The sequence below is a fragment of the Achroia grisella genome, unplaced genomic scaffold, assembly GCF_030625045.1.
Source record: "Achroia grisella isolate CSIRO2021 unplaced genomic scaffold, CSIRO_AGI_Agris_v1 utg109, whole genome shotgun sequence".
Lineage (NCBI taxonomy): Eukaryota > Metazoa > Arthropoda > Insecta > Lepidoptera > Pyralidae > Achroia > Achroia grisella.
In genome coordinates, this window is record NW_026712573.1 from 9,974,943 (window position 1) to 10,000,000 (window position 25,058).

The 25,058-nt window shown below is 32.3% G+C and overlaps 1 protein-coding gene across 1 annotated transcript in view; it reads left to right on the forward strand.

Annotated features, from left to right (window-relative positions):
- Window positions 1-2,579: 2,579 nt before the first annotated feature.
- LOC131845799 (ras-like protein family member 10B) overlaps window positions 2,580-25,058 on the forward strand; it is a 54,679-nt gene continuing 32,200 nt past the window's right edge. The window contains exons 1-2 of the mRNA XM_059194918.1: window positions 2,580-2,888; window positions 5,868-5,942. Of these exons, the coding sequence (XP_059050901.1) occupies window positions 5,876-5,942 (67 nt within the window). The 5' untranslated portion in view covers window positions 2,580-2,888; window positions 5,868-5,875. The remainder of the gene's footprint in view (window positions 2,889-5,867; window positions 5,943-25,058) is intronic.

Below are 25,058 nucleotides of genomic sequence, written 5' to 3' on the forward strand. Positions count from 1 at the left end.
ATTAATACATAGTTTTCATACTATTAATAAGGGCCTTTATATTGTATTGTATATCCTTCATGAACAGACGATTAGCTACATTTTTATTACAATAGTAATCACAATTGATGTATTAATTTTTTTAGAATAAAATCAAATGTTGAATTCATTAACATGGTGATTTCTTGATTGATGTTACTGTACTTTATCCAAAATTACATTTAGCAATTTAGTAATATTATTAAATCTCTGACTTCTATTAGAAATACTGGTAAGTTTATTACAATGCTTCAATATATTTAATAGTTGATGAGATCCTTATGTAAAAACTCGTCCCTCTCGAAATACTTTGTTTCAAATTATATATTTAGCTTCTGAGTAAATTATGATACTTTAAAACATATTTACATTGAATTACCATTTTATTAATTATTAATTAGTCAACATATCAGAATACTATCAATTTACCTATGCAAATGATAATGGTAAAATTTTCGTAATTGAACTATTTTTTATCATCATCTTTGCCGTTATCCCATTATTTGGGGTCGGCGCAGTATGCTGTTCTCTTTCACTGATCTCTATCGGCCAATCTGTCATATCTGATCATACTCTCCTTTTATTCATACCAAATTTCACACAATTCATTCATATTTTTCGGCGTTCTCTTTCCATCCATCCACGTTCATATTATCCACTTTTCATAAGACATGATCCTCGTTCCTCCTAAGCTCAATATGTTACCTCGCAACTTGTCTATAATTGGCGCAACTTTGAAACTTACTCGTATATACACATTCCTTATTCTTTCATTCCTAGTTACCCTACACATCCATCTCAACATTCGCATTTCTGCCACATGCAGCCTTTCGTCCGTCCCCTTCACAGTTACAGTCCAACATACCAGCGAATCAACAGATTTTTATATGGAATTTCCATAATGGAAGAACATTCGATGGTGCACCCTTTTGTTACAACGGTATAGGTCTAACAAATCAGTTAGCCATGTAGTAAATTTACCGCGATGGTTTCAGGAGGGTGGTAGTTGCCCTAAGTTTGACAACTCATCCTCATTACTGAGAATTTCCTCCCACAGAGTATATGTACTGTGGCGCCCTAATTTAATTTATTAATTAGTAATTTCACTAACATGTCGCCCATCAAACTGAGTAACAAGTTGAATGTGGGCATAATAATAGGATATTTTTGAATCAGCGCGCTGATTTAAGTTGCATAATAACAATAAGTTTACAGCCCACATTGTAATTTAAACGTAATGGTTTGAGTTACATGTTTTAAAACATTCATATGATTTTTTCCAACTGTTGCTATTATAGGTAATCTATTTCTATCAGAAGTCGATCTATGTTATAAGAAATTCATAACCTCACATTTTTAGTGGCCTTGGATCAATAAAAGTGCCAAAAGCGTCTAAACATCTGGCGCGAACCCGGGAGAACTAGGCGCATGCGTGGGTCTGAGTTGCCAGGATAATAAAATTTTCTTTACCATATTGCTAGGAAAATTGTTTGAGTAATTTTTAATTAGATAAATATACGGAACTATAAATGCAATATTTATACATTCGAAGTATAATTCACTTCAGATGGAAGATGAAATATCGAAGTAATCTTGAGTCATAAAAAAATATACCATCACGATTTTTATCTGTAATAACATTTGACAATGCTCTGACTGCATTGTCTAATGTTGAAATCGTGATGAACGCAATATTTGACATGATCATATTTGTTGGGTATATTTGCATCCGACTTGACTGCAGCGAACCTAAACCTGATTTTTTTATTTCTTTAAACCCACATTTTTTTATTTGTTTTAGGTTTATCCTTTCCGGAGAGTTACCCCTAACAACCTTATGTATCTTATAAATTGATACACAAGGTTGTTTTGTGTTGTCACAGATTACAACACAACTTTTTAGAACTAAATCCAGGTTATAAACCTCATGACCACCCCCTTATAATGCCAAGTATGTTTTTTATATGTAATATTATTAACATTAAGTTATCTATGTATTCTACTTCAATTAGGAGATAAATTGATAATGAAATATGTGTATGGGTTTATATTAGGCTTTCAGGGTTTCACCTTTTATGATGTGGTATCTAAATATATTTTTCATACTGGAGTCCTTTCTCTTTCTTATTCTATTTTTCAATTAATTTTTATTTTATGGTATGATACATATATTTAAATGATTTATTGTTGACTTATTCAAAGTGAGTAGCTTTATAAAAGGTATTTATAATAACGTTGTAGAGACTTCAAATAAATAAAAATTACTATTTCACTATTTTTTGCACCCGCAAAAAATGTAATAAATAATGTTTATGTCATTAATATATGTATTCACACTTTTATTATTTTTCGAGTCAAGCGCCTTATGAAATATTATACGCAATGACCCAGATTAAAAAGTTAGTCTTACGAAAATTTTGCTGGTCGTAAAAAGTTTTTTAAATAAAAAGTTCTATTCGATCTTTAAAATATTTTGGGGACTTCCATTGACCGTGGCAACTTCAGACATAAACGTCAAAACCATGTATCTGTAGCAAATTATCCGCGTAAATAATTACATTTCTATTAAATTATGAATGAAAATTTGTAGATTTTGTATGTAAACGCATTTACAAAGTTATAACAAATTGTTCCAGTACCCACCGCGGGGTTTTTATAAAAGTATTGTCATTCAAACTGAGTGTTATGTATGAACGCGGACAAAATAATCACGATGTGTTCAAAAAGTAATGTTTAATTGTTATTGTATTAGAATTTAGATGGTTGTTGAATATAGTCTTCCGTGTAGTATCACATATCTTCAAGCTTGTTGTCTGTTCTAAAAAAGGTTGTGCTAAATAAAATTGAAGAAATTACGTTTACACTAAAAGGTAATATATTTTATAAACTTTTTAAATGTATCTAATTTATATTATAATTATGTAAAATAATTTATAATGAAACTTACAATGCTTGCGATAGACAATTACGTTAAGATTTATTTTATTATTAATTAAATTATTCAACATGTTTCACACACAACGTAAAAGATACTGTATCTTTTTTATGTAACTTGAATAGCAAACAAGCTGACGATCTACCTGATATGTAGACTGTATATGTAGACTAGGATAGACAGGAACTATTGTTCCACGGATATTACGTTATCATATGAGTTACCATTCCAGAAGACTTGGACTGCATATCTCTTATTTTGTAATTATAGGGTATGTGTATATGTCTTTCAAGTATAAGAACTCTTGAAATAATTCTATTGAAATTATTAAAAAAAAATATTTACAATTTTACTGACTGACGGACTGACTATTTTTAGTATAGCTATAAATATATTTATGTCTTGTAAACGCATTTATATTAGCTTGCGTATATGCATGTGATATCTTCGCCAATTTTAGCACCGAATTTGATATGGCTCTTTGATAAATCGGTAGAGCGTATTCTTATGTCAGTCGCATACATCTTTTCTTATTCAATCTGGATTTTATGAGATGACACTTCACCTGTGGTGGACCGTACTAAGTAATGTGCGGGTTTACCTGCTTCTCACATAACTCAGCCAGCTGTAAAGCAGCCCCTTTCAGTTGGAGGTAGAGATATGGCAGGTAAGGTAAAAAATACTGAGGTACATTTTAGTCCCCCGAATTAGCATCACATAAAGAGTAAATAAGGGAGTAATTAAGAGTACATAATAACGTGATATCCGTAGCGCTTCCCTCCACCTCACCAAAATGATGACCACCTTCAGGAAGAAGGACTACTGGCCAAAGGTGGCCTGGCCAAAGGTGGCGTGGCGAAGCTATGTGGCAGATTGTCGTCGTCGATACCGTGACCATAGAGACGATTTATTTTATTACATATATATGATTTATTTTATTACGTATGTTAGTCTATAAGGCAATCGAATTTATAATATGCGCCATTAGTAATAATAATAATATCAGGACAATTCACATAGCGCCATCTAGACCCAAGTTGAGATAGCCAAAGCTTGTGTTATGGGTATCTAAAATAAAAAATAATAATATATAAATTTAATCGAATTAGGTGTTATTTTGCGGAAGTCCATTTCACTACTCGAGGGATTCATATTATTTTGTTTAATTCTGCTAAAATTAATACGTGTGAGACTACGAATATTCGTTGTGGAAACCTGACCAAGTATACAAGTACTTGGTCAGGTTTCCACACCGGAATTAAAAAAAATATATAAATCCATCAAGTAATAATATATAGGCGATGTTATTACCCCGTAATTGAGAGTGGTCTCAATTACGGGGTTTGTCAGCTTTGCTATTCCAATTACATTAAAATAAAAGGATTAATAGTTTTACCATAAATAATGTATCCATCACTAACAGTAGAGATTAACTATAGAAGAAATAGATTTGTGGTTCTCTTTACATTTGCTGACTTTATAAAATATGAGGGTTGCTGTAAATGGCTGCGAATGCTGTCCTGCGGAGATTAAATGGACTACATTCGCTCAATTTATTCCATCCATAATGGATTAATCTTTATCCGTTCGTGTTTTGATTCAAAATTTATTCGAATTCAGTTTCAATTTTAAAGAGTTTTCTTCTACTAAATATATTCAAAATTTTCAACGAATTGGTTTGAAAATTTATAAATATTTTTGTTTCTTTTTCTTAATTATTTTTATTCTCTTACTTTTTATACTTTGAAATTATTATTTTAAAATTAAAAATGGATATTCGTTTCATTTATTCGCTCACTATTAACAAGTCTGTTATAATTAATTACATTTTTAGAACGTTTGTTTTAGGTAACCTTTTTTTAAATACGAAACTCGTGATAACAAAAAAGCTCCGGCTTTGTATCTATGCCTCAAAGGGGCCAAATTAGGCCGGTTGCTATGGTAGCGTCTGGTTGGAATATCTCGTTATTCGAAATACGACCCTAATTACTAGCTAGACTTGATAATAAGAAAAGATTACTACATAATAGACATATATTTATATGATTAACATAGAATTTGCATGGAAATATTTCAAAATATCTATGTATTGTGTAACATATAAACTTCAACATCAATTATTTTAGCCGCTATAGCAAGCTGGCTTTGTGAACTGTGTTTTAGTTGGAAGGTCAGATTAGGCAGTGAGTTAGGGTATCATATGATCGGAGCTGCGGAAGAATGCTCGCGCACACCCGGAGCTCCGGCAATAAGCACTAGAGGTACACCTTGGGGTTTTAGCCGGTAGGAGTCCGGCAGTACCCGCTCGTTACCCCTAGAGCGGGCGGGTCTCCATGACGGATTTCCCCAAGAAAAAAAATAAAATATTAATCATGATAATGTGATAGCCGTAGCTATTCATAAATGGACGGCAATGGCGGCGGCTCTTACAATCAGGTATGCTAACAGTTTCTTTGCCATTATTATTACATTTAATAAAGTATATGAAGATTTACGAAATTTACAAAACTAATTTAAGTATAACCTTAGAAAATTATTTTACAAACCCTTCATGCAAACTATTGTACTTTAAAACTGAATTTTGAATACTAAGCTGATCAATACTAAACTTCAATACTGTACTGGTCGTACGAAAAATTCAATAATAATTTAAAACTTTTCATAGTGGTTCAGTTTCCTGAGTATATTCTAAATTCTTTATCACAAATCATCTATGTTTTGTATAGTTAACGAAATAGTTTTATACGACCATTATTGCCCATAGTAGTCCATCATGATTGATGTAAAAATAAGGAATCGTTTTAAGAAAAGACTGGATGAAAAAAATGCCACTGAATATATTATGAAACATTTTACTAGGAGTCATTCATCTGAGAGCTTTTATATTGATAAAGCACGTTTAATGTTGTTACAGAATACCTAATGAGGTATAAGAGACGCACGTCGCAGGCCTCGCGGTCGCGGCACTCAGACAAAAAGTATACAATACGTAAGTATTTTTATTCTCTTTCACCTTTTTGATTTTCAATGTTCATAATCTATTTATTTATATATAAAAAAAATATGTTCTTGATCAGTAAGATATTGCTAATAGCATTAAGACCACCTTTTGTAAATCATTATTTTTCATTGTTTTGCACTTATTGTTTTTTGTTTATGCACACATAAAATATATTTCTGATAATTTCTGGTCTCAATAACTTGGTCTTGTATTGCCATAAAGGCATCAGTCTTTAGAAGAGTTCTCCTCGATTCAGCCATGCGTTCGACGCCTCTTTGTCGACATGAAGTTGGCATAAGTCTTGGCGATGTCTTCCGTGTAAAGACTTTTATTAATATTACTGTGTAATACCAATGCACGTATCAAGGAATAGACATCACCTGCACCATGTACGAACAGTGGATGTGGATATACATACATAACAACAATAAGTTTATTGTTCTCCCTCACGCAATGAACTAGTTTTTTACAAATAACAAATGAAATTATTCAGTTCTCTAGGAGAAAGTAGCCACAAATAGGTTTCTCTGTGCTATAAGTATCCTGGCATCCTCCTATCTATGCGATATAAAAAAATACATGATAGAATGAAGAACCCTTAAGAACTAACAGAAATTAATGTAAACTAAAATTTAACTAAACTGAGTTAAATGTAAATGTAACTAAAAATTGTCTTTAGATGGAAGATATATGAGAAAAATTATTATTGGCGGACTATATAAACCTGACTGCAAGGAATTAATACTGTGTGTTTTGTTGTACGCGTTTATCTCAAAAACAGCTTAGCCGATTTGTGTGCGGTTTCACAATTATATAGTGTTAAAATTTACTTAAAATTTATGTATATATATTCAAATCGGATTACAAATAAAAACTTCTACTGATATGAAATCGTAGGCTTAACTAGCGGAAAATGTCGTATTTTTACAATTTATTGTTAAGATGATGATCTTTGATATATGTAGAACTTTTACCCACTTGATATCACACGATGTGTGTCAAAACTATTTTTTTTTAAATTGTAATGCTGTTAGTTGCAGCTTGTATTTGCAGCTTGATCAAACAAAAATGGGAATTTTCCCATTTTCAATCAATTTCTCTGTATCGAAATTACGACAGCCTGAGCCAAGGTTGAATCCTTAGCTGTATTTTTACAGGAAAATCTAGGAAATTGCAACCTGAAGTTGCCATAATAATATTTGTGCTGGGTCTTTTGGGCGGGTTATTTAATTTCAGCCCCTATTAACAATAGGTATTTTACAATGTAGTTACCTCTTTTAAGCATTATTTTAATCAAAGAAATGAAAATCCCAAGTAAAATCTGACTGTTCGTTCAAGCTGTCAGAAGTAGGTACAAAATTTTATCGTTAGAGGGTTAGATGACGCTTGATTTCCGGATGACCGAACTCAAACGACTGTCGCCGCCGCCGCCGGCCGGCTGTCAGGCGCCTATTTGAACGAACAGGACTACCGTTTGTAAAAGACAGATATACATATATATTATTTTATTTATTTACTTGTTCTATTGTCTATTTCGTCGGCCTCGGTGGTCTAGCGGTTTATTACACCGCTTTACTTCAGATGGTCGCAGGTTTGATTCCTCGCATGGAGCAAACATTTGTATCATCTATTCACTATACGATTACTTGAAGAACGAGCCTGCATGGCAATAGTTATTTATGCACGGGATGTTCATCAATTGAGTTACTAGCCAGTTCTTCTCAATTGAATCTATATACTGAACTGTACGGTAGGGAACAAATAATTGTATAAAAATTTTTACGTTCATAAGCGGCTAAAAAGTACGTAGGGACGACTAGTTTCAAAACAATACTAATAGTTTTATGACATTTAAAAGTTATATGGCCTCTGGGTATGTTTTACGATCGGGAATTCGTCATTGCAACGCTGAATCCTGTCATGCGCCGTTACACAAAGCTGTTAAATTCAACATTTATAGCTTTCATTTTGTGGTTTGACTGGCCATTGAGGGAATTTCCAGTTTTAGAATTGTTTTTCGTAACTCTTTTTCAGCTGAGCTCTGAATTTTAAAGCTTTTGTATGTCCCCTGTACGTAAAGTCAAAATAAATACAAATATGCCCAATATTGTTTATAATATACGCTGGAACCTAAATAGTATCGGACAGTGCGGTTTCAGAGAAACTACCTCCCATGTACATTTAGGTTGTGGAATGTGCTACCTGCCGAAGTTTTCTTGTGAAACTGCAGAATTGGGTTTTCAAGAAGGGTAAAATAAGTTTATTAGTTTAAAGTGTTTCGTGTTAGTTTTGCTCAGCTCGAAAGCACTCCGAACTAACGGTAGATTTGACATAGCATAGGACTCTGTAATAGTACGTATATTAATAAAAATATTTTGAATTTGGTACGGGGTAACACTGTAGATGTTTCAAGCGTCCATAGGCTGCGGTAAGCGTTTACTATCTGATGGCTCGTATGTTGGCATAAATGACAGAATTCAGCAATATTATATTATATTTTTGGTATATAATATATAAAACCTAACTCCGTTTCTTGAAATATAAGATATTAAGGTTTGGTTACATTAGCCGACTGTGTAATTTATTTTTACACAATTGTTTTTGTGACTCCCAAATTGTGCTTAGGAATAAAACAATTTATTTGATACATCTCTCCTTATTCAGGTATATTCGTGTGTTTATTTTTGCCTATACGCAAAGTCATAATCGACAGATTTTATGACCATTGGATCAAAAGAAGAGACTCGAATAATATTTCATTCGGTTTTATGTACGCAATCGTCCGATGTAAGCGGTGTATAGTGACCAAAATGTACTATACATATTGAGACTATTATTAATCATTTTAAATTGAACAATGGTTTATTACTTACACATAAGTTACTATGCAGTACCAGATTATGAAGAATGGTATACACGTATTTAAAAATGTTTACTGTGCAAAAAGATTTGTAAATATTATACAATAGAATAAATATACATTTCATTATTAATGTAACATTTTGGATGAAGAATAAAATTAAATATAGAAAAGAATTTTTGAAAATGAACGTACAAAAGTAAAAAAAGTCTGTTCATAAACTAGACGATTGTGGTCTTCGTACAGTCTATGGAGTGTCGTACATCCGTGTATTGGATGTCGGCCAAATGCTCTCAGTCGGCCTGGCGCCTTGGAGACACGGCTAAGCAATAACATTAGGGGATAAAGTTAGTTCCTACCAGTATTTTCTCTCTATTTGATTACTTTACACAATATTACTGTTTTATTTGGTAGACTAGTAATCTTGTTTAGATGTTTTTGTACAGTATCATATATAGTCTTACTCGTATTAGCCATCATAGTTAGTTCTACAACTTAGTATTTTATTTATTTATCTAGGCATATTTTATTGTAATCGTTTATTTTAGTATTTATATACATATATTTATACCTTTAGTATTTGTATGTATTTTGTATTGGTATATGTATACGTATTTTAGTACCTATAGTGTGTCACCTACCTTTTCTTTATTCAAAACTTCTATACTGACAGACAACCTGAGAGAGATTGTCTGTCAGTCAGTTTCTACGCTAATAGTTTACGCTGGCGGGGCAGCAGTGCAGATACTGACCATGAGGTCAGGTCAGTTTGCCCATCGTGACAAATCTCCAGGAACTTATCACAGTGGGCTCTATGGGGAACAGCGTGGAGGTCAGCTTGACCTCCACGCTGACTGACATGTTAAATTGCTAGAAATTGCTAGGGGTTATCAGTCCACATTACTAACAATCCCCTTCTCACCATATAAGCATCATTGAATAATCATATTTCTTTATTCTGTTGTTATTTGTTTATCCATGGCCCGTAACAAACTGTGTATTGCTTGAGACTAGATGGCGCTGTGTGCATTATCTAGGGATTATTATTATTAAACTTTCTCAATTCTTTGAAAATGTTAATTCGACAACTTTGAAAGACCTTTAGAAGGCAACACGTTAAACTTGTCACTGTCAAACAAGTCCATTCATTAGGAACTGACAATGTTGAAGTTTGTTGCTAAGTTGCCTGTTGCCTTGGGAGTTTTATAGGAATTTGACAAGTATTTTGCTTTGTTCCTGTTTGTTTGCTCACCCTCCACTCCTTTCATTGTTTGTATAACTGTTCAGTCATGTGATATATTGCAATCTTGTCGTAACTAATCAGAAAATATAATATATATTAAAGATTTATATAGTCATTGTTTCGTAGTACATTTGCTCATATACATTTTTTTAATGTACAACAATGAAATGATTAGTATTTTATTTTGTGATAGATAATGGAATGTTTCACCCGCCTGCGCTAACGGTTTACGCTGGCGGGACACCAGTGGAGGGTGATAAGATGAGCATGAGGTCAGGTCAGTTAGCCCATCGTGACAAAATTATCAGGAATTTAACACGATGGTTTTCAGGGGGAACCGCGTGGCGGTCGACCTGACATGGTACATTGCTAGCAATGGGGTTATCAATCCACATTCCACATCAAAAAAAAAAGATTAGTATTTGACACACAAAGTTTGTTTGTGTATTGGACAGATTTGTAATCACGGTCTCTTGGACGTAAATCAGGGTAGTATAGTACCAGGTCACATGTTTTTCTTTTTACAGATAAAAAACACAGTAGCATGTAATGTAACAAAATATAATTGTCAGAAACTTGATTATTTAGTTTCTATACAATTGTTCAAGAACACGTCATAAAAACATTTCTGAAGTATATTTAATATATTACATTCTTGCGTCGTGTTTGTAACAAAACTCCTGAGAGATTTGACCGATACTTATAATATTTTGAGTGTATAGTCAGTAGATGAGAATAGGATAGAACGTAAAATAGTTTTCATGACCCTAAGTGATAATCAGTACGATTTTATTTCATTATTGGACAAATACTTTTGTTTTATAATTCGGCATTAAGTACATATATACATATAGTACTTTAATAATTTTCTAATTTAACACTCGGTAGTTATTAATCGATTATTTATATGCCAAAACAATATTTGCCGGGTCATCTAGTAATATTATATTATTATTGTGACTTCACAAATAATTTTAGATTGTATACAGCGTCAATTAAAAGTTAGATAATGACTAACGCCTTGTGATGGCAAGCTAAAGTAAAAGTTTGCAATTCCTTTAACAAGTTTCGCAGGATTGAACTTGCCTGTTATTGTAAATTGTCGAATAAACAGTTACTATGCACTAGGGGTTATGTCAGTATTAAAAATATATAATGAAATTACAGTAAAATAAATTTAATAATTCATAAGAATCATCAAAATTGGATAGGAAGACGAAACGTAATATAAAAATATGCAAGCCTCTCCCTTCATGATAATTTAATTTTAATAGATAATAAATATAATATTAATGTTTATAAAATTATTATAAATAATTAATTGTTTTTTAGATATAATTATGTAGCACCACCTAGCATCATCTAGTCGTAAAGCAAGCAAATCTAGGTTACTGATAAAAAATAACACTTAAGTACTATTTTGTAAGTACAAATTATAAAAATCTAAATACGTACAATTAGTGCTACAAAAATTCATATTTATAAAATCAATGTTTGTATTGATCGGGTATTGAACCTATCATCAGAAATTGTAAAACCTCTACACTACTAAGGCCTTATTTGTTAACAATCTCATCTGTTTTCCACCAAAAACAAATGATTATAGGAACAGTTTGTTGGAAATAATTAAAAGTTTTAATTAATGTGAAACAGTTGATAACTTTGATTGAGGGCTGACGGTTTTCCGGTAATACAATTGTTAGGTACATCCTAAGGATGCCAACTGGACTAAAATTCTCTTATAGACACGGGAATATTTGCCGTTTGCTACGTGAATATCGTACAGCCACGAGAATGTTGGCCGTTTGCTACGAGAATATTTTTATCATTCACATAGTATATACGAGTTTTTATTTTACCGAAATCATTGTTTATATTATTAACCAGGTTCTATCACAATAATTTTATTTACCTCTCTCAACGTTTTGACTGGTTGCAGCAATAGTCACGAGCTACCTTTATTAACTTATTACTACGGCAAAACCATGTTAAACACCAACCATATTAAACACAAAAGTTTAAAAATAATTACCGAAATCAATCAAAACACTAGGTTCTATGAGATTAGGGAGTCAAAAAATGATTTATGATTTATGAGTTCGTACGAGGCTAAATATTTCAAGTTTGGCAACCCTGGTATGCCCAAAATGTTTCGAGTTGTTGTGTTTCAGTTTGAAGGGATATGGGATGTGGCAGTGTAATTATCAGATATAGCTTACGGCTAGCCGTTAATAGCATATTTTATAAAACTGACAATCAAGCTGACGAGCCATTTGATGGTCAGTGGTAACCTTCGCTTATATAAAAATAATAATAACGTCGGGACAATTTACACAGCGGCATTTAGTCCCCAGCTAAGCAGAACTTGTGTGTTTTTTTTTATTTACAATGACCCCGGATATAAAGTACCAGGCTTATGACATGCTTTATTAACACATTTTTTATATTACATTATCGGATTCACTACAAGCAGGGCTTGTGTTATGGGTACTAGACAACTTATATAAACATTCAAATACATTTTTTTGTAAATATATACGTAATATACATAGAACACACTTAGACCAAAACAAGCAATCATACACATGAATACAAAAGTTTGTACTATACGAGGAAGTACACCTGCGACCATCGGAAGTAAGGCGTTCTAAACCACTTATCAAGTGATGCTGAGTACCACATATGTTTCCAGGGGACTAAGATGTTATGTCTCTTAATCCGTAATTTTACTGTTACTTATCCCTTCTAGAATTAAACAAATCTTAGAAAGTGAGCTTGGTAACCATATTAGATGAGACTGAGGTCCCACGCAGACGATGTTGTACATCATTATTAGGCTGTTAGTACAGAGTACCATTCTGCTAATGTATCTTTGAGGCCGTGCACGAATATTTACAATTCCTCTTATAATTAGTATTCCGGAGAGCCATCAAATTGTATAACTTTAGGGTCCAGAAGCTCTCTTAAGAAATTAGTAGATACTCAGTGTTACAACTACCATAATTAATATACATAGTACGGACCGTCGCAGAATATTAATTGTCGGTTGGGGAAAACGATTCTTGGTATAATTTTCATCTTATTCTACTAATAACTTTGTACATGTAGGTATAAAATGTAAATATGTCTATAGAAGAGAATAGAAAATTATTTATTCAAATAAACTTACATTTGATTGACTTTTGAATAATCATTACTTCTTTTTTTTAATCTACCACTCATTCGGAAATCTGTCTCATCACAAGAAGAACGAACAAGATACTTGTATGTTGCTCTTTTTAAATAATTCTATACAAATAAATAAAATTAAAGTATCTGAAACAGACAACAATTATCAGCTCTTCACGAAATTCATATGAAAGTAAATACGGTACTAAATAATATTAAAAAAAATTACTCTCTATATTATAAGGAGTAATTTAGGCTACTTTTATTTTAGATATTTTATTTATTTTAATTAAAAATAAATCCACGTGGACGAAGTCGGATGAAGCTTACAGATATCTTTATATATTTATTTAAACTTTAATGCACCAATATAATACATATGGCGAACTTAACACCTAAGTGCGTTCTCTACCAGTCAACCATATGTAACCGTATGTATAGTCAGACCAAATTAGTCGTAGTCTGATCGTGTATGTAATCGTAGATCTTGTCGTAGGCCGTCAACACTAGGTTTCCAAGCACTTTAGACTCCCCTTTCAAGTACTATATTGATTGTCTGATGATGTCTCCTTTAGAGCCGAAACACGTATCGTAATATGGCTGTAGTAATTAACAGCTGTTGGCAATTGATCACTAATGAGAGGCCTTATTAGGCGCTGATTATTTGTGGTCAGTAACGGAATTTCACTGACGGCCTCGGTAGTTTAGCGGTTAGGTCACCGCCTTACTTTCCGAGTAGCGCTCGTTAGATTCCTCGTAAATTACAAACGTTTGTATTAATGGGTGTATTAAGTATATATTTATAAAATTTAATATTTTAGTACTCATAACACAAGCTCTGCTTAGCTTGGGGCTTCATGGCCCTGTGTGGATTGTTCAGGGTTTTTACTGTTATTGTTATTTATAAATTCGTAAAATCATAACGAACGAAAAAATCTGTTTACTGTTTGTTTTAGGTATTACGTAAAGACGATCATCAATTTAGGATTAAATTTTCACAAAATGTTAAATATGCATGTTTCATTTGATAATACCTCAGTAGTTAACTTTACCTCTGTCTAGCCCTTCTGGAAACAGTCATGAAGATATTTTATTCATAATCCCTCGATCCATCACCTTGACTTATTAATGGATTATTGATATAAAAGAACAGTTGTACAAAATTAGTATTCATCGGCTTCCATCTCAATCTGAGCTCAACATTTTAATTAATGCATGAGTATTTGAGGTCTTCCATAAGGCGGAAGGGTACAGACGCTCCCGTTTTAGTACAAACAATGATTCTCATAAATTTCAAAGTAACAGCGCTTTGATCTATTCGTGTAATAAATCAGCATTTTCGTCTCACAACGTAATAATCGATAAATAAAACATATTTTAAGTCTTATCAATTAAAAGTATATAGTAATAGTTAATCTGTTGGTGATAATGTAATTATAAAAATAAATAAAACATCTATACAACGACATTTATTGTATTTTAAGAAATTCATAAATAAAATTGTAGGTGATATATTAAAAATATGTACAAATTTAATTATTTCATCGCTTAAAAGAATTTCTTTCTAACTTTATTTACCCTATATGTTGATTTATATTTTTAAATAGAAAACTAATAATTTTATTCTAATTCTTCCATACGTTTTTACGACAGCATTTAAGACAAAAGGATAAACAGACAGTTTTCCCTTTTTTATAATTTTATTATATGTAAATATAAAGATTACATGTTCCTTTTGGCTCTGCGGAAGTGTACGATGCACAATAATAAAAAGTGTATTTGAAATTAAAATTAAATCCTTATCATATAACACGTAAGTCAAAGGAAAACTTGTGTTGTTGTTACAAAAAAAAAATATTTAGAGTTTGTCTTCATATTAGATTAATAAGAAATGAGTTGATGTCAGACGGCTGGCCATAAAAAACAACTGAGACCAAAATCATTTTCTCGTAATATGAATTTGAGTGAATGATAAGATTAATAAAGGAAGCGCTTATTACTTCTTAAAACCCCAGCAGCACCTGACAAATGTCTCGTGTTGCGGGTGCTCATGGGCGGCGGTAATCACATACCATCAGGTGAGCCGCAAGCTCGTTTATCCCCTAATAAAACTAAAGATTAGTGAATCAATTTTAGGAATTCATACATCTATAACAACATAAATTGTTTGCGTGTGACGTAGGCTATGTTTTATTTTAAAATACATAAAATTACGAGAATAATTGCATTAAAAGCCGGGCTGATCGCTGGTATATCTTAAAAAACAATCGAGATAAACTGCAGCCCTAGAATTGCACCAGTTAGCAATCCAGTAAAGTACAACCGTACTATCCAGTGCTGCCAAGTTTGTGCAACGAATTGAAACTTGGCTTCGTTCTGACTTAAAATTATCGTTTTTCGGTTTCGAATCGTATTTTATCTGGATTGTACTTTGTAGATTCAGACAGTTACTTTTATAGACGGATAGATTTGCCATATTTTGCTTGTATTCTTCTACAATGATTATTAAATAACAATTACCATGTGTAATTCACGTTTTTTGCAAGCGCTACATTTCATAAGTTATGGTAGATTTAATACTTCGTAATACATATAAATAAGGATATCTTAATTTGATTATTTGGATTCGATTTATAAACTACTAGCTTTTGCCCGCGGCTTCGCTCGCGTTTATTTGTCCCCTTAGATGCCTACGTCATAGTAGCTTTATGCATGCAAAGTCTCAGCCCGATCAGTTTAAAATTGACAAAATTTTATACAAACTTTCATCCCCTATTTTATACATTCGCATTTAGCGAAACTTTTATGTTACTAGAATGGCTGTTTGCCACTGACAGACCACCAGATGGTAAATGTGAACAGTAATCTATAAATACGACATCCTGTGAATTTGAAAGTCCATATTACCACTCATGCATCCATTCCGGAACACTTCCATACCCTAAACTTGACTGCCTTATCTCCTGAGGTTGATGGCCCATCAAAACATATAGTCGAATGAGTATAGTTATTATATAAAGTTCTAAACAATATGTATTATAATTATGGAATATTATAATGCTCTATTATTATATTTAATTCAAAGAATCCTTTGGAGACAAAACGTATTGCTTAAGCGTTATATTTCAAAGGAAATTCACAGATGTTATCCAATTTGGCAAAATCATTGAATTGAGACCCTCAAGGCAGTTACGTAAGTGTTATTACAACTCTCACTTTGATCATAGATTCTTTGATCCCTCCTGAATAATGTATTATAAAAAATCTGCAGAATATTTCAAGGGCGTGAAGGATGTCATACTTTTTGGTTTCAATATAGTAATTGTCTTAATTAGTGCTAGATAAGTTTTTAGAAATAGACGCGTTCTGGGCACTTTATAAAAAGTGCAATAATGTTTAGTCATGTTGATTAAAAATAAAGCTACCATTAATATTACCTTGCAGTCCTGTTGCATTTTGCTATTCTGCTAACCTGAATTTGTGTATTCGATTTCTCCTTTCATTATTTAAAATTTCCTAAGTGTAACTGTGTTTACGTAGACGTACAAAACTAAACTATAAGTAGAGCCATTTTTATTCATATATATATTATATTGGCTTGTTTGGGCTACTGGCAGGTACTTGGACCTATAGCACTGCGACCTATATAGATCTATTGTGTTCACCCTTTTTCAGAGTTCGCTACCTACACCCGTCAGGGACAAGAATTGAAATATATTCTTAGGAGCGATGGTTTTTATCTCCTCAGGATAGAGTATAAACTTTCCAAAGGAGATATTACGTTTATGCATGAGTGGGCTACAACCACATAGGATGTGTAGTGGTGTTTCTTCTTCAGTTTGACAAAATCTGCAGAATTTTTTATTCATATACTTTATACATAACAAAGTAACTGACTCTAGCTTAATTGTGTTCCCGAAATAGAAACTAAATTTTTTTACACCATATTTAAATACGTTGAACCATGTTCAATGTCTGTAACAATTTTAGTATGTATTGTAAGTGAAATCAAATCAAAATGTAAAATTGTATATGCACGTGTATGTAGATGAATCGATGTAGGTATAATAAATGAATATATATTTTAATTAATCTAGAACATTAACACAAAAAAAACGTATTTTTTTGCTTATTATTTTCCAGAGAGCGTCCTGCTCGAGCGGTTTACTACGCGAAAGGAACAATTTTGAATCTGCTCGACACAAAAATACTTTGTGTTAATTTTATTTTTGACTATCCCTAATGGAAGCATCAAAACCTAACCAAGAGACGGCGGCAGAACTACGTCGTAAGGTTGGATTTTAAAAACCTTAGCAAAATGTCGCAATAGCATATGTAAAGTGTTACACCTTGACTAACGTCGATGTTGACTATTTACAATATCTCTGCCTACTCCATTTCTGTTAGCACTCTTGACAATATATAATTATTATTGTATTATTAATTTATATTTCTAAATGTTATATTTTTTATAAAGTTAGACTTTTGAAGCTCTATACTATGTTCATATTCATTCAATGCTTAGAATCTTTAAATTAAATTACAAATTTAATACTGTCACCGGAAGATTGTTGGTGGTTACTTTAAAATTTAGATTATTTACTCCAAACAGCTGCATCTATTAAATTCTGAATACTTATATTATTTTCTGAGCTACATAAAATTTTAATAGCATAATATTTACTGCCTGTTTCTTAATTTTGTATCGTTCTAGCTCTCTGATGTTTTATTAAGGTTATAAGTACTGAATTTAGTCTTGGTAGATGTAATTACAGGGTACATAACTTCTTAGTTCTCCGGAATAACAATGCATGAGGAATACTATACATCACATGATGATGATGATGCCAGATGAGCATCTGGCAATTTGTTTGCCATTCCAGTTACATAAAAAAGATCGATTAGTTTTTTTATGGAAAAAATGTTTTTAATTTGAACTTTTTCCCTCTGTTAATATCCACGTGCGTAATATAGTGTATCTCTATTTCACTTAATTTTCATGTTTTGAACGAAACTCCTCGCTTTTGTGGAACGCAAATGGGGCGAGTACTGTGCTCTCAAAAGATTTATCGTATTTTCCTCCATTAACTTATTTTTAGTTGCACACTGCAGAGAGAAATAATAGTTAATTGTCTGTGTAGTTCTGCTGTTGCAATCCGTATATACGGAGTAACTAGTATATAACAAAGTACTGTATCGTTACTTCGAAATACTTGTAGTTATTTAGTGACTATAGTCAATTATAGCACAGTATAATAGCACATAATTGTAGGTTAAAAAATCAACCAAATGTAGCTGCGGCATAGAAATATAAAACTCTAAATATAATATTGATTAGAGAGAGAAAGAGACACATGTACGTGTATTTCTTGTTTAAAAAAGTACTCTCGCAGACCATGAGAGCCAGCCTAGTCGCATTTCTTGTGACGCAATGGCTGTTATATTAAAACTAACTAGCAACATAACAACACTATAGTAACGAATACCTACTGGTACAAATTGTCGTTACTTTTGTAACTCTACTCAAGAGCTAGCGACATGATAATTATGCAACCATACCACTTTTATTCTACAATCTTTTGAAGAGAGCCCGTAATTAGTGTTCTGCTTCTGCGTCGTTGTATTATTTGCTTTCCTTAAAATAGGTACCTTCTATTTTATATTTTATCATCTGCGCCAGAAAAAGATTACATACAAAGCGTCTGCGTATATACCGCTGTACCAGCGATTATTAAAAATACTTACTAATTAAAATACAAAAATGTAAGATTGTGTACATATATATGTATTTTACAACTGAAATAACAAAGATAGGAAACACTAATGTGCCATGCATTGTACCCAGTAATTTTTGCTCGCAGTTTTGAATAATTAATTATCTTTATTTATTAATGTAACAAGTGCAATAAAGTATATTTGTATTTGTATCTTTTCTTGCAAGCCACAGAGTAAACAACATAGTTTGAAAAGCAAGCAGCTGACAGCAGAAGTATATTATCACAATTAGCTCATTTTTATTTTATCCGTCTATAAAATAGTAAAAGGTTCCTAAGATGGTTATAAAAGATAAAAGAACGCCAGTATCCGGATGTAGGGTTAGGTCGGCTGTTAAACGTTAGACCCTTATCAGTCAGTCAATTCTCATGTCACTCCAAATGTTTTCAAATTCTCGAAGAACCATTTTTACGCTTAAATTATTTCCTAGGTCGCCCGAACAAGACGCAATTGAGTTTAGTCTTAAATCACTAACATTTTGACCTTTTCCTACTGAAATGCTCGAGAGAGAAGGCACCATTATATGCTATCCCATTCTATCAGATGCGGGCGGTGTAGCTGATTCTAGTGATTCTATTTTCAAAATAAATGACTGTAATATTTACAGGGATTACTTAGCCAAGGTAGGTCGTAACGTTCGTAGAGATGGATGAATGGATGTGGGTGTAACGTAAATTAATGACTATGCTTTTAACTACAATAACTAATGGTATGAAGACAGCGCCCTCTGGCATAATAATGCAAAGGAAACTTTTAGTTGAGGATTTGCCCACGAGGCAAAGTTTAGCGATGTGGAGGCCCCCAGTGCAGACTTCTGGGGCAAAGGGGATATGTTCCAGCCACTAACATTTACTCTTCATAGGGATTAAACTCGATAGCTTGATAAAGACGGTTTCATTCATTCATTCAGCTTATAGTTGACACAAATTCCACTCTTGACTATCCTTAGAATTTGAGTGCCTCACATGGGGTTTACATATTATGTAAACCCCATGTTATTATTCATGTAGATGGAAGAGCTTTCATACGCTGCTTCCAATCCGAATCCCAGGATTAGAATCGAACCGCAATAGTCGTAGTACTATTTGCATAAGGAGTTAAAGGGAATTTAGAAAACTCGTGATTTTCAATTTGGAGCAAAGCCCCAAGTATGCTTGCGTTCTACATCTACTTCTAATTCAAGTCGACTGATTTCAAATATGTATATATTGTAAAATCTATTAAAATGTACATCAATCTAAAATCAAAATCTTAATGTTATCATGTTTTCTGGATCTAAATTTATCAACTTTTGACCGAATGGAATTTGTTTGCAAAAGTCTCCCAAGTTTTGAAATTATATAATAGAATTTGTATGTGGTAGATCATAATCTACAGCAGGTTGTATGTTGACGCGTAGTTGTGCAGTATGAATAGGCCTTAAGAAGGAATTTGGAAATTCCCGGTTCGATTAACCGGGAATTTCCAAATTCCTTCTTAAAAAGCCGGCTATTCATCTACAAATATCTCGGTGTTTTGCCCCCTATTAGCATTATGAAAAATATGTTTGTTTTAAAAACTTAGTTAAAAATACATAGCAACTGGTTAAAGCCTGACTTAGAAATGACACACGGACAGAATTACCATTATTAGTACAACTAGCCAAAAACAACAAACTGGAATTTTGGTAAACACGTTTTGCAAATAAAACAAAAATGTCAACGAGTATGCAGGTAGTGCTATGTCACATTAGTAGGCAAAACACGTCCATGTTTTGTTAGCCACGATTGTGTTTTCCTGAAAGTGGGGTTGTCGACTGTCTATAGTCCACTAGCAACTCTTCCCGGCTTTATACGGGTGGGTGCAGGGTGAAATACCTTACTTTTTTAGCTAATGCAAAATTCATATTGCTCACTGACCATTGCTTGTCATTAACTTCCAAATCAAATCCTTATCAAATCTTTATGTCTACTTGTTAAGATATGTATATGCCATACATATCTTAACAAGCTTATAACATAGTGTGGCTTAGTTAGGTATCTGTCCAGATTACTCCAGATAGAATATTATTATATATGTCTAATTGATTGACTCATTATTAAGTTGAAACTACTAAACAAATTTTAGCTTAAACTGTTACGTCCTTTTATCAAAGATTATAACATAAAAGGCTTGACATTTTAATCCTTTAGAATGGATGAGTGACGAGAACGCATGAGTGGTATCACGGAAATCACATGATAAAGTGATGACTACATAGGCGACGTTTCGGCTTATCATCAGGTGGAACTTTTGCATGTTTTCCATTACTTACATTAATTATATAAATAACTTCTAGGCTCTAATAAACCTATTTTAGCTCAAACTGTTTTGTATTTTTACTTGAAGTCATTTTCTTAAATTAACAAAGAGAGACAAAGCGCTTTAATAGTTAAATGTGGAAAAGAATAAAGAAATTGTGTTGGGGAAACTCTCACTTAGATTGTTTAAAGGGAAATGTCGTGACACCCCTGTAAGTAACAGTGAAAGTGTCGACATAAACACAAGTTTATGGAGGTCCTTGTGACCGGGATTTTACTCGCAAACGGTACTATGGAACCACTAACCGAAGTTATTAAAAAGCCTGCGAGAAACGAGATATACCTACTGCTGATTCAAAGAAGGGTCACTCAAAATGCTTTTGTTTTTTAATATACGCTCATTTAACTCCATAGTTATAAAGAAGTTTTAATGGTCTCTGATAGAATTATGGTTTAACTTGTGCCAAGTTAGCGAGGTACCATCGAAAATTCTATTTGTAACCAAACCTATTAAAATAGCCATGATTATAAACAGAATATATAAAAGATGACCAAACCAAAATCTTACTGACTTACTGACTTAGTAGGAATCTTTATATAAATTCAAAACAGCATGTTAAATCATATTAACTGAATAAAGCCTATTACCTACTAAACGATTACATGAATGACGAGCGTGCATGGCAATATTAGTTCATGCACGAAATTTTCATTTCATATTAGACATAGACACCTAGTAAAGTAATAAAGTAAAGTAAATACACAGTCTTTTTTAAAAAAAAGAGCTCAGTCTCTTCCCACTTCTTCTTTATATACTGACCTGTAAGGCAGGGGAAAATTTAATAAAAAAAAGTATAATCACATAAGCGGTTGAAATGTCTTACATGAATAAATAATGTTTGATCTGATTTGATTAATGAAGATTTATCCCTCCCCTCTACTATTATATCAATTCTAATTTTAAACGAACTGGAGTCTGTTTTTTTATAGTTATATCAATATTTTTTTCATATCTCCTGTTGTATACCAAAGAGAGATTAGTGTTTCTCCCACGGGTGCCATTTCACTCCATTATCTCGTTATCATTTAATGAAAACATCGAAAAAACTTTACTTTGTTTTAAATTTGAGTGGGCGCATTTTCTCTAAGGTTTATAGCCAAGCCATTGGAATCGACTATATTTTCTTTGTTACTTAAAATTAAATTAAAACATTAAAGCACTTTATTGTTGTTTCAACATAATTATACTCGGGTCCAAACGAGGAAAAGAACACACTTCAACCATTAAAAAATTATGTATCAAGCTATAATAAAATGAGAATATGAGAAATCTAGTCGACATCAATTGAATATATTATAAACGTGAAAGTTTGTGAGTATGGATGTTTGTTATTCTTTCACGCAAAAACTACTGTACGGATTTTGATGAAACTTTACAGTAATATAGTTTGCACATTAGAATAACACATATACATACATAGGGTATAAATTTCATGCGGGTGAAACCGCGGTATCTAATATGTTGGTATATGTAAGTAAACACAATGTTGTTATTAAATAAAGCCTTAACTAAGCTTGATTTAGAAACTTTGGAATACCGATTAGTTCCACTTAGAGTTATCTAAAATAATAGTATAGGGTAGAACCAAACAATTAGTCAAAACAAACCTTGATAACGTCACGTCATATTTGATAAATTTATAAAACAACTTCAAAATGTATCCATAAGAGATTTAGTACACAAAAGTATTTACAATTTCTTCTACAGAACATATCATTCGATTTTCGATGTTACGATGAAGATGAAATTTCGTGTTCCTATTCTCATTTTCTTTAAATATCTTTAATAAACGCAAATATTCCATTTTATGTAAATTAGTATTTAAAAACAGCTGTTGTTGCTTCAGTTACAGTATGATCTGGTAGTAAGTACAATAGGGGATTCATTAACTGCCTTAGTACCTAAATAAAGGTCTATTTAACTATATATGAAGTAATATCTTGGTATAAAATATTTTTTCTTAATAAATCAATAATCTCAGGACAATTCACACAGTGCCATCTAGACCCAAATTAAGCTACCTAAAGCTTGTGTTATGGGTACTAGACAACTGATACAAATACATAGATATGTTTTTTTTTCGTAAATACATACATACACATAGAAAATAGACAGACAAACAATCATACTCATGAATACAAATGTTTGTGCCGTGCGAGGAATCGAACCCGCGACCAGCGGAAGTAAGGCGGTGTGCTAAACCGCTAGACCACCGAGGCCGTCACAATAATTCAATAAAAGAAACTAATTTACTTAACACCTTCATATTTAATAGAAATAATCTTTATTCAAATAAACTTCATATATTTTTATTCTACCAGTGTATTAATCTGTTTGTGATATTTGTTTTGGTCAAGTGATCCACGGTAATATTGGGTTATCTTCAATGAGTTTTATATTATAAAGATTCTCAAAATCGGGTTTATAACGCGAATAAAAGTATAGTATTAAAATGTATAATATTGTAAAATAATAGACTATGTGACGTCGAATCTGCTTATCGAATTGGAATGACTCTACCAGAGCGTCTCTGCTTCTCGTTCAATTGCCTGTCAGACTAATTGAAGTTAAACATCGATGCGTAGACATAATCTTAATATATAATTAGTTACACATATTATAATTAGTTAGACATATTGTTTTGTAATCTATCTCCTCTTATCCAAGAGGATTATACTTATTAGTATCTATAATATGCACACTGCATACATTGTATGGACAAATTACCGGCATCAGTGTGTAGTATATATTATATGGAGATGTATAGCTTCCACACTCATTCATTCATTCAATCATTTATTTAATTCATTTTTTTATGTGTTCAGTTTAATTCGTTGATTTCCTATTTTGTTATTTTGTTTTAGCGCAAGCCAATAGTACATACTTTGTGTTAATTAAGTGAAACCTATAGTAGCTTTAATATTACAATATACATTAATGTAAATTAAATTGTAACGCCGTTGGTTTCCAATAAATAAAATAAAAATACTATGATAATAATACTTAAAATCTTCTGGTAATTCTTTTATCGACTCCAACAAGACAGTATCAAATACGGTGTGTCCAATATATCAATATATACATTGGACCTGTGACTGCGTTGTACTAAAATGTAAATTGTTATAAATAACAAAAAAATAAATACATAATGACATTTCAGCTACTAATATAAGTAATTTGTAATACTTATCAAACATACAAAGTCGTTAAGACGCAACCTGAAGTCACGTAACGCCAACATTTCCTGTAACGATCTTGATACGAAAATTACACAGTACTGCCACTCGTACAACTCGTACTAATACTGTTTATACCAAAACTTTACCCGCTTCCAGTCGTTTAGTACTATGAAGCAAATAATATTTATCTATATTGTTAATTAGATTTTAATACAAATAGTTTAATGGTAAATAGATTGACGACCTCGGTGGTCTAGCGGTCTAGCACACCGCTTTACGTCCGATGGTCGCGGGTTCGATTCCTCGCACGGCACAAACATTTGTATTCATGAGTATGATTGTTTGTATCGGTCTGGGTGTTTTCTATGTATAATATGTATGTATTTACGAAAAAAAAATATCTATGTTCTTGTATCAGTAATCTAGTACCCGTAACACAAGCTTTAGATAGCTTACCTCGGGTATAGATGTCGCTGTGTGAATTGTCCTGAGATTATTATTATTATTATTATTATTAAATAGGTAAAACCTCTGACTAG